This window comes from Stegodyphus dumicola, chromosome 8 (assembly GCF_044657685.1).
Source record: "Stegodyphus dumicola isolate Sdum_Otavi_A_Nest chromosome 8, ASM4465768v1".
In the NCBI taxonomy this organism is placed as follows: Eukaryota; Metazoa; Arthropoda; class Arachnida; order Araneae; family Eresidae; genus Stegodyphus; species Stegodyphus dumicola.
The window spans coordinates 4,098,243-4,110,954 of record NC_140775.1 but is presented as its reverse complement, the minus strand read 5'-3'; the positions used below and the strand labels follow the sequence as shown (position 1 = coordinate 4,110,954).

Genomic DNA, 12,712 nt, shown 5'->3' with positions numbered 1-12,712 from the left:
TGGTATTACAGTCAAAAGTCGTTAATTCGGACGCCCATAATCCGGACCTCAAAGCTACAAACTTTCTGCGCATGCGTCAAACGTTTACGAAAGCGCGTTTAATGTATAACGGACGGAATAAGCTAAGCTAAAATTATCTAATTATCTATTTCAGTTAATGTTGCAGATTGCGTTGTTCCTTAATCTTCGAATTGGATCCGAATTATTATTTTTTGCAGACTGTTAGAGCAATTTTATAAAAGTAAGCTTGAACTTTCGATTATGTCAAATAGAATTTCCGATATATATTTACTAATATGTAAAGGATATACAAAGCGAAAGTATCTTTCGGAGTCCATTAAACAAAAAGTGGAATTGCTGCAAAAAATGGATAAAGCCATATCCTTTGTTTATCTTAACTTTAACGTTTGTTTATCTAAACTTTGTTTATCTTTAACGCCACGTGGCGTGCAATGAATTGGAAGTTGATCCGTCAGCAAGATCCTTATCTTAAGGGCAGATGTTTTTATTTTATTTGGCTTATAATTGCTTACTCAATGTAGTATTTCATCTCGATGTACTCCGTCTTTGATATGATTTAAATCAAATTCCTCGTCATTATAATTCGCTTCCGATAGCGAAGAAAGTGACAGAGGTTATTGAAAACAAAAAATTTTGATTGACAAATTAGTCGGTATTCTCGACACAGCAATTATACGACTTGAACAGCAGAACTTTGTAACTGAACAAGAAATTATGTCTGTTTATAGAATTAAAGAGAATGTATTATCACATAAAAAACGAAGCAACTTAAACAACTTACATTGAAAGAAATGTTTAATAAAGTAAACAAATAAATATTAAGCTTTTTTTTGTAAATTTTGATACCCTTTAGATCATAATTGTTCTTTATTTCGTAAATTACGGTTTCATATTTTTAATTTTATAATTTCTGCATGCCATTTCACCAGATTTAAACTGATGATCTATAATCCGGAAAAATCGATAATCCGGAATCGCCGAAGTCCCGACGAGTCCGGATTAACGACTTTTGACTGTATAATCTGTGCACTTCAAGTAAAACTTTTGAAATAGGAGATAGGGTTGTAGTTCTCATACCAGATTCAAGCAACAGATTATATGCTCGATGGCAGAGTCCTGCAGTGATAAAGGAAAGGAAAAATCCACACTCATTTCTAGCAGAATTGGCAGACATGAGCATTAAGCATGTACATCAAAATAAAATAAGAAAATTTATTGTGCAGTCAAATGCAATCAATGTAATGTTTGATGGGGAGGAGTTTGGAAAGGTAGACATTATTCCCTCTACTTTAGATTGGATAGTAGTTTTGAAGGCATGTGAAATAATCTACACTGCTGGCCATAAAAATTGCAACACCGGGAAGGAATAATCTGACATGCGTCAAAATCATACGAGAGAAAGAAGAAGTTGGGATATGCAACTGATTAGTATTTCAGCACATTTAGACGAAGCAGGATGGAGAAACAACATCTGAAGCACTGCATAAAAGAAAAGTTGTGTAGTGGATTTCTCATTTAAAAAGCGCTTTGCAAGGTCAGAGTTTGATCAGAATATCATGTTATCCCTCGAATAATAAGAAGAAATGCTTATCAGCAAGTGTCGGAATTTGATAGAGGCAGGATCATTGCCTATCGAAAGTATGGATTATCGTTCCGTGATATCGCCTGTCGCACTCTGGTCGACATAAAACTTGGGAATATGAAGCAGTGGGTTGCTGAAGGTCATACTGAATGGCATGCAGTATCTCAACGCCCTACTATGAATAATGCCCGCGAGGACAGATATATTCTGAGGTCAGCCCTGCAAAAGCGTACAACCACATCATGGACCATTAGTCAGAAAACAGGCATATTTTCAACACATCTAGTATCTGCTTGGACTGTGCGTCGACGTTTGCAGCAGCGTGGACAATCAGCATGGTGACCATTACTTCGGTATCCCTTGGCAGAGCTCCACTCTTGAATATGGATATAGTATTAGTGTAGTGTATTGCGTTTAATCATCGTAATAAATGTTGCATGTGAACTTCGCTTAATCCTTGAAAAATTACCGACCACAAAAGCATCTTGCAACTACACCTCTGGATACTTGGAGCTTTCATGATCGCTCATCTACATCTCTTGGAGCAAAATCACTGAGGACTTGACAGCTAAAATTGGTCAGTAAGCCTTTGAACTACTTATTCTTTGTATCAATTTTTGAAAACGGAACATAATGGATGATTTAGTAAAAGAGAAAAAGAAACATGCTATTGTACGTAGTACAGTTACCACACTTCTAAATAAATCTGAGAAACTATTATCGGAAGAAATGTGTAAAGAACATCTAGAAGATTTAAATTCATCACATGAATTATTAATTGAATACCATGAAAAACTTAAAAGTCTTGACTCAAAGATTGATGCTCTTATAAATGATGAAAAAGAATATGATAACGAACTACTTGCATGTGAAGAGTATGATGAAAAAATAATAACATTTAAAGCTAAGATTGTTAGTAAAATAAAAATAATTAACAGTAGTGAAGTTGTTGAAAGAAGTGTACTTGCAACTAGTAATGTAATAGTAGTACTCTGAATGGTAACAATGTTGTTACAAGTAGTGCTTTAGTAAAGTTACCTAAATTTAATATTGAAACATTTGCTGGTGATCCCAGTAAATGGCCCGATTTTTTTAAAATTCCTATGATAATGCTATTCACTCTAATCCGAGTTTATCTAAAACAGACAAGTTTATGTATTTGAAAAGTTTATTATCTGGGTCTGCATATAATTGTGTATCTGCATTGCATCCAATAGTCAAAATGAATTTGATCTTACTAAATTTTCATCCTGGAATAAGCTCAAGTGTGTAGTGGCATGGTGTCTTAGATCTGTGAAAAATGCCAGTTCTTCAACATTAAAAGTTAAAGGAGTTTTAACTGTTCCTGAACTCAACAGAGCTTCAGACATTATTGTGTGTTTAGTCCAAGAAAGTGAATTTAAAGCCGAAATCTCGGCATTAAGAGCAGGGAAAAACATCAGCTCTAACAGCAGAATTATCTCCTTGAATCCCTTCTTAGATAATGAAAATATTCTTCGCATTGGAGGAAGGCTAAGCAATGCTAATATACCTGAAAATCGAAAGCACCAGGCAATTCTTCCTAAGAAGCATCACGTGACTGAATTAATAATTAAGTATTTTCATGAAGCTCATCTTCATGGAGGAACTTCACTTACAATTTCGGCTATCCAACAGAAATATTGGACTGTAGAGATGCAGTACACAAAGTTATTAGAAACTGCATGGAATGCTTCAGATATCGTACAAATACAGCATCACAAATAATGGCTGATCTTCCGGCATCTCGAGTTGTGCCCAGCAGAGTTTTTCTAGAGTAGGCCTTGATTATGCAGTGCCATTCCTTGTGAAACCCCGCAAGGGTAGAGGAGTGAAGCCACTCAAGTGCTACGTATGCTTGTTCATATGTTTTGCCACAAAAGCAGTACACTTGGAGGTTGTGAGTGATCTCTCTTCAGAAACCTTTTTGGCAGCATTGGTTCGTAGCCCATCGAAACAAACCGCAAGAGATGTTTCCTGATCAAGGGACTAATTTTGTTGGTGCAAATCATGAATTGAAAAGAATTGTGGCATCCATTTTATCATCAGAAAAATTTCAAAACCAATTAACACAAGAAAACATTGTTTGGAAATTCAATGCTCCCTCTGCTCCACATTTCGGAAGTCTTTGGGAGAACGGTATTATGCAAATGAAAAATCACTTAAAACGTACAATAAGAGTTAAACTGCTCACATCTAAAGAATTTCTCACTTTGATAACTCAAACTGAAGCTTGTCTGAATTCCACACCTATAGTGATGATTTCCAGTGATCCCAATGACTTAAGTACTTTAACACCTGGTCACTTGCTTATTGGAACCACACTAACAACTATTCCTGAACTAAATGTGATTGATGATAAGGTAACGTCTGTTAAACATTGGAAACTGATTCAGTAACTTTTTCAGCACTTTTGGAAACAATGGTCATCCAATTATCTCTCCCAATTGCAAGGACATTCAAAATGGCTAAAGAACAAACCAAACTTAAATACCAATAACTTGGTGCTGGTAAAAGATGATAACTTGCCACCTTTAAGGTGGTGTCTAGGTAAAGTAATTAATGTTTACCCAGGATCTGATGGAAAAGTGCGAGTAGTAGACTTAAAAACTATCAATGGTGTAATTAAACATCCTATCAACAAACTCGCACCGTTTCCATTTTGCCATCGTAAAAATTAATGACTCTTAAAAAGTTTTATTCTTACTTTTACATATAATTCATTGTATTTGTATTTTAGTTTCATTTTAGTTTTGTAGTAATGTTTTGTGTCTAAGTATAGTAAGTATCTTAATAAGTTTCTCTTTCAGCTTACAGTGATTTTGAAATTCATATTTTAACTTTAAATTTAACTTGTCATATAATATTTTTTGAAAATATTGTTAGTATTGAATATTGTATTAAAATAATTCTAAATTTGAAGCTTGTGATAAACAGTTGTTCATTGTGGGCCAGTATGTTATTAAGTGAAATACTATAGGTGGTGCTGACGCACCAAAAGAGTTAGTTAATTCTTGTAACTCATTGTGAGCAGATGCATATCTTGAAGCGTCAAAAGGGCTAAAACCTGTAGCCCTACTCTTGAATATGTATATAGTATTAGTGGAGTGTATTGTGTTTAATCATCGTAATAAATGTTGTGTGTGAACTTCGCTTAATCCTTGAAAAGTTACCGACCACAAAAGCATCTTGTAACTACACCTCTGGATACTCCTTTCATGATTGCTCACCTACAAACTTAGTACTATATGGTTTATTGAAGTAAGCAAAATTAAATGCAAATATTAACTGCTTGAATCTTCATATAAAAATCTACAACTAACTGTCTACAGTAGATTGAGACAACTCAGTTCAAATGAAATTTAATGAGAAAAATTTAATAAGATTAATTAAAAATATGAGAATAAATACTATTCGCATGAAACAGAATTCAACAACAACACAGGATATTATGAAAATCATTATAGGTAGGGGAATGGAATTACTGTATATGCATTAAGGTTATCTTGTACTTCTACACACATTTAATGTACAACTTGATGGAAATAAAGACATGATTTACAAAAATACAAGCTGGGGCAGACATTGCTATGCAGATACCTACCTCTAATATTTTCAACATATTAAATGTTGAAAATGTTCAGAGTGAGAAATAAATGCTGCATTTAACATTTATAAAGTTACTGAAATAAAAAGGACTTTTCATTGTTTTGTATATTTGGTTTCACGATTTTACTTTAACATGTTGTATAAAATATTAAAAAAAAATTAAGGAGGATCTTATTTTATTTCTGATAGAAAAACCAAAAAAAGACGGGGTGGCAACAGATTCAATTTTTACTTATTACAAACCATACTTAAAGTATAGTTATATGACAAATTAAACTGCTCGTCATATAAATAATCAAATAAATAAAATGTAGAATTTAAGAAGTTACTTTTTTTTCTTAATTATGGAGAAAATAATTTTTTTGATGGGTCATTCCATGTTATTTATGTCAGAGCATCTTAAAAATTAATTTTGGAATTGTTTAGAAAATTATTACCATCTTGTTTTTATAAATCATAATAATAATTTATAATCTATAATTTATAATGAAAAAGACTACGATTCTCTTTCACGCTTCCTCAGAAATTAAATAATCATTAATCCAAATTTTAAAAATGCTTCAGTAACTTGAAACTCTAATAAAAATAATTCATTTATAAAAGGAAGTTATGAAGTTAGATAAAAAAAAGTTTAACATTTTGTTTCTATTTCTAATATTATATTTTTAACACTTAAATTTGAAATATATATACGATTTTACATATTTTAAATAATGAAGGAGATTTAGAGGCCTTTTGAAAATGAAAGCATATGCCATATGCTCTACTGGAAATCAGGTCTTAATGAGGATGAAAATTATGATGCATGAATTAGATAAGTAACTGTTTATAGAATTTAAAGCACATGGTTTCATAATCGCATGCTAGCTGATAATCAATACATTAAATCCTGTTTATAGATATTATGACACATATGCTGACAACACTTCCTGTTTCAACCAAATGTTATTATGACACAGAGGTTGATAAATACTTCCTATTTCATTATTTTTTAGACAGATTTTTCTCCATATAGTGTAACATCTGACCTGGATAATAATAATGAAGCATCTTTTAATTTTACTTCAGGTATTAAACACTCACTACATTAATGTAGTTTTGATTTAAATGAGCTTTTTATAGAAGCTATGACATCACTATCAAATAAAATACTGATTACTTGGTATTAATAAAATATAGTATTTCAATGCACTATGTTCCTATAATTTTTATCATTTATTAAAAAAAGAAACTATAAATACATAAACTGCATTTCTCAAAATTTTTAATTAATTTCTAAATAAAGTTTTTTTTTCAAAAAATAAATAAATAAATAAATAAAATGAAGAAGAAGAAAAGAAAATCATAGAAGTATCACCCTGCTGCATAGCTGATAGTCTTAGCAAGCCCATTTCCAGAACCACCAGGCACAACACCAACTGGAATTTTAACTGCTTTCTTCCAATCTGGACGAGTCATTAAAGCATTAAATACCTAAAAGTGAACAGTTTAAAAATCCACTTATAACATTATTTCATACAGACATAAAATGTTTAAAATTCTACAAATCTAAAGCTAAACATCATATATAAGACATCTGAAAAAGATGTCACTGAATTTTATTTTTACAAATATTAATCCCAGACATATATTTCTGATTACAAGAAAATATCAAAATATGGTGCAAACCTCCTGAAAATAATTTCATTACTATGAATAAAGGCAGGGTCTGTTAAAAAAACTTAAATGATTTATATACATCACAGATGGCAAGAACAATGCTAATGCATTATTCCATAAGAATGAAAATGCATATCCATTTATCTAGAATGACAATTTTAGAAACTATAACTTCTGATATAAACAATAGGTGCTAAATGTTTTATAGAAATATTTGTATTGCAGACAATTTGAAACAAGCACCTACATGCTCTTCCCCCCGTCTCCCTAGAAAAAAGTTATGCTCTGCATACAATATCTTTTCGTTTTTCTTTATGCAATATGAATAAAAATCCAATTACTGAAAGTGTGAGGTCCTCTTACATATCCTTTGACTAAAGATATAAGCATTCTTTTATCTTAGAACAATAGGTGATTAATTCTTTCATTCTATGAAGGGATAACTTACCTCAAATAATAAACCATCTCCAGAGACCACCACAATTCCATCCCATTGTGACAAGTCAGCTTGCTTAACATAATCTCTTGCACAATTGGCACGATCTAAGCATACAAAAAAAAAAAAAAAAAAAAAAAAAAAAAAAAAAGACTGAAATTATAATTTTTTTGCTTTTAAAGATGGCTCTCTAAGGCAAAAAATACATGCAGCACATATATCTATCTCTACACATATGATTACACAAAGAAACCCATTACTATTATATCTTGATTAGAAATCAATCCTTTTATAAATGAGGAGTAATTTACAAATTAATTTTTATTTTATTACAAATTCCAAAACATAAGGAGAATTTGTGCATACAATCAAAACTGAGATAAGAAATTGAAAATTTTAAAATGCAATATTTTAACACATTTTGTACAATCTTAAAATAATATTAAACTCCCAATATAGTTAAGCTACAGTTTTCTAAATTTCACAAATAGGCAACAAATATAAGTATTATACATTATTGTTTCTTGCTTTTTACGAATAGAGAATGTTTGTTAAATTCAAACAATATTATACATAAGTTATCAGTCTGAATAGCTACACTTAAAAAGTAAAATGAGAGCACAAATCAAGCACTATTTTCCAATAAAAACATTTAAACGTAAATTATATTCTTTAAAGCTTTTTAGGGATGCTTTGGAACTGAAGGACATACACCCTCAGTAATGCATCTAATTTAAACAATAATATTTTATAAGACTTCTGCAAATGCGTTTAAGTCATTTACAATGTAAAATGATAAAAAAGAAAAAAAATCTATCTATATAACACAAAAAATTAACCTTCATATAATTACAGTAAGAGGATTATATTTTTACAGCGAACCTAATTATTTGCTGGTAGCGCTCTGACTATTTCAAATGAATTAAATTTACAACTCTTAATTATTAATTTAAAATAATTATTTTAATAATATAATATATAGTAAATAATAACTGACTTTATTAATTGACATAATTAAACATTATTAAAAGAATCATAATGACTAAAATTACAGTCTTTTTACTGAATGAAAAATTATTTGAATTATCTAAACTAAATTACACTAATTTATAACTACAAACTTTTTTAAATAATTCATTTATAATGTAAAAAGCAGCATATTGTCATTTATAATATAAAAAGCTATAAAAAATCTACCTATATGATTAAAAAAACTGCTTCTATTACAACTGTATCAAATGGATTAAAATATTGAATTACATCCTCTTACTGCAGGAAATTTTTCAAGTTGTTAGCAATATTCTGACAGTTTCAAATAAATTAAATATACAATTCTAATTGGTATTTTAAAAATATTTAACCCTACAGTTTAAACAATTATTTATTTTATTAACTGACATTAATAATTATAACATTGTTAAATAAATGATGTCTTAAGGGATTAAAATAGACGTTTAATTCAACAAACACGACATGAATAATCAGAAATAAATCATAACTAATTTATTTTTGAAATTTCATAAATAAACTATAAGTATCCTTATAATTTTTAAAAATAGCTACAGTAACATTATAAACTTACATAACTCTTAAAATATAAAGATATCCAATGTGGACACCACATGATTTCCTTGTACGTCCTATTTTTACACCATTTTATTTAAACTCACATTCAATTAATTCAGTTTTTTACTTCGTGGCAAGACAAAAATACATAAAAACACAAAGCATCTTCATTAAAAATTGTAAAATACCGAAAAACATAAAACCCCAAAATACAGATAAAAGCAGTTAAAAAAAAACAATTAAAATTAGAGTTATGCAAAATCAAGGAATTTGGTGGAAGACAAGATTTTTCAGTGCACAAAATGTAAAGTTTACTTTTGGTATCACTCGGCAAAAAGACACTGAAGTCTGTGCAACAAAATATGCAATTTACCAACATATAAGAATAACACGGGTAACACAGGGGGTGTGTGTATATATAAGTAAATATTAGACTGGAATCAAAGCAAGGCAGTCCCTCAACAATATTAATAATTGCAACCATGTATAAGAGGTTTAAATTGTTTTTTTTTTTTAAATTTGCATCCTATTAATATATTTCTTTATATATATACAGTCAAAAGTCGTTAATTCGGACACCCATAATCCGGAATGATCTATAATCCGGACCTCAAAGCTACAAACTTTCTGCGCATGCGTCGCGTTTACGCATGCGCACAGGCGTTTACGAGAGCGCGTAAGACTCTTACGGCTGCGAATATGTTTGTGCGCATGCGCGTTTAATGTGTAACGAAGTAATACGCTAAGCTAAAGTTATCTAATTCAGTTAATGTTGCAGATTGCGTTGTTCCTTAATCTTCGAATTGGATCCGGCTTATTATTTTTTGCAGACTGTTAGAGCAATTTTATAAAAGTAAGCTTGAACTTTCGATTATGTCAAATTGAATTTCCGATATATATTTACTACAAAGCGAAAGTATGTTTTGAAATCCGAAATCTGTTTATCAATTTCACGCTGCTCTGCGGCAGAGGGGGGGGGCAGAAACGTCATTATTAAATTATGATTGATTAGAAAGATTATGTCAAATAGAATTTCCGATATATATTTACTAATATGTAATTTGTATCTACAAAGCGAAAGTATGTTTTGAAATCCGAAATCTGTTTATCAATTTCCCGCCGCGGATTGGAAGTTGATCTGTCAGCACTATCCTTATCTTCAGGGCAGATGTTTTTATTTTATTTGGTTTATAATTCCGTACTAAGTGTAGTATTTCATCTCCGTCTTTGATATGATTTAAATCAAGTTCCTCGTCATTATAATTCGCTTCCGATAGTGAAGAAAGTGACCCAGAGGTTATTGAAAACGAAAACATTTCGATTGACAAATTAGTCGGTATTCTCAACACAGCAATTATAGGACTTGGACAGCGGAACTTTGTAACTAAACAAGAAATTATGTCTGTTTAATAGAATTAAAGAGAAAGTATTATCACATGAAACGAAGCAACTTACGTTGAAGGAAATGTTTAATAAAGTAAACAAGTAAATATTAAGCTTTTTCTTTTTGTAAATTTTGATACCCTTTAGTTCATAATTGTTCTTTATTTCATAAATTACGGTTTTATATTTTTAATTTTGTAATTTCTGCATGCCATCTTACCAGATTTAAACTGATGATCTATAATCCGGAAAAATCGATAATCCGGAATCGCCGAAGTCCCGACGAGTCCGGATTAACGACTTTTGACTGTATACATACTTAGTTCAAAAACAAGTTTTTCTAATACTTGTGCAATAGCTGCAAAGTAAGATAATAATAATTTATTTACTAAAGGAATATTGATTATATTATCTCCTAATAAATTTAGTAGAAGTATCTAAAAAGAGGGAGCCCATATGTAGGAAGTTTAATTCCGAAAATTGTATTTTAAAGTAACTTGTATGTAAATTGTTAAAATGTTTTACGGGGACTTGAATTTAAAACATGAATAAAATTTCAATCTTTGAAACAGAAATTAAATTAATAGCAAGTAATTATCGCTATTGATTGGAAATTACAAACCAACTCCCTTCCAATGAACAATAATTAATAAATGCGAAGGTGTTTCGTCTTTTACGCAAGTAAGAATGGTGATGACAATCTGGCATACTTTTGGTAAAGCCAATTGCAACCAAAAATACATGTTATAGCAATCCTATATACAAAATTTCGAAGCTACTTTTTTTTTTAGTTATGCTAAATACATACATACACATCTAATATACATACGTACACATGACAGGAAAAAAAAAACTCTTTTGAAATCATTTTATCATCTGGTTTGGAAGTACTTTATTCCATCCATAAGTGCACATGTTGCAAAAAAGCATCATTCAAATGGATTTGAAAGCAGTCAAACTGATATTTTCGTTGAAATTCAAACTTCTAAAGTAATAAGCTTAATACTTCAGCAAACATACTGCATTTTAAACATTTTTTTATCATCATTACTCATTATTTATAAATTATTTTAAATTCATTATTTAAAAGTATTATTATTCATTAATATTATTAAATCTATCTTTCTTTCTTTTTTAAACATTATTATTCTTTCAAAAATTCAATTCATCAATAAATTTTCATAATTTATTTCTGTTTTATGTCAAAATTGTATGACAACTTGATGTGGAAATAATGATAATTAGTTTGTACTTTTCTTAGCTATTAATCTCTTAAATACGTTTTCAAGCTTCTGGTGTTTCTGTTTATATGGATCTCTCTGTATATCAACTAAGCAAATAATAATGAATAATTTTATATAAATTCTGCCTAAAATTACACTATATAGGAAAACAATGTTTATCATAACAGACATGCTCAATTTTTTTTCAGACAATAATATAGTTAAAAAAAGGCAGCAATTATTTAGAATAAAATTAAAGTTCTGATAATATAGTTAAAAAAAGGCAGCAATTATTTAGAATAAAATTAAAGTTCTGATAATGATAAAAGAAAAAAATAAAGTGAAGCAACAAATCAGATAATCATATTTCATCATCAACAAATTATACTAGATATGGAGGAATTTACTATCTGTAAAAGTTCAGGGTGAAATCTCAAGCAAGGTGATAGAAGGTTTACCACTGCATAATTACAACAGTGCAACTGATAAAATCAGAAGTTTTAATGAAGAAAAACAACATAAAACCAGATAACATGAACACAAAAGATAATCTTACATAAAATAAAGTTTAATGTAATATAATTCTAAATCTTGTTTGAAGAAAAGAAGTTATCAGTATCAAAATAAAATTTTAATGAAAATAAAATAAATATTGTACATTCATTAATAAAATATTGTACATTTAACACAGTTATATGAATTATATATATTAATCAATACAGTTTAGGAAATAAATTATTATAATTAAACAGGATTATAATTAAAGGGGAATAATCCTATTAAAATTCTTATATTTTGTATTAAATTAAGAAAGCTAATAAAGTAAAAGAATTTCAATTTGAAGTCTATATACATTAAAAATTACAAATTGGAAATATTTAAGTAATATTAAATTTTTTTAAATTTTAAAAAGTTTTGAAAAGAATTTGTAAATTGGAAAGTATTTAGACTTCAAATTGTAATTATTTCACTTTATTAGCTTTCCTAATTTAATATGAAATATAAGAATTTTGATAGGAATATTTCCCTTTTTAATTATAATCTTGTTTAATTAAATCATTGCAGCCTAGGCTCAGGATTTTTAATAGTCCTTCCTTACATTTAATTATTTGCTAATTAATATATATGTAATTTAAGCATAAAATATATGATTATAATTTTAAAGTTCATTTTAATATTGAATTGTAAAGTGAAAAATTTGCAAATTCTTATGCT

General features: G+C 29.3%; 1 protein-coding gene across 1 annotated transcript in view; it reads right to left on the bottom strand.

Moving 5' to 3' along the window:
- LOC118198070 (sphingosine kinase 1-like) overlaps positions 1-12,712 on the bottom strand; it is a 75,990-nt gene that overhangs the window by 22,602 nt on the left and 40,676 nt on the right. Inside the window, exons 3-4 of the mRNA XM_085821516.1 lie at positions 7,338-7,432; positions 6,588-6,703 (exon numbers count right to left, since the gene is read on the bottom strand). Coding sequence (XP_085677642.1) covers positions 6,588-6,703; positions 7,338-7,432 — 211 coding nt within the window. The remainder of the gene's footprint in view (positions 1-6,587; positions 6,704-7,337; positions 7,433-12,712) is intronic.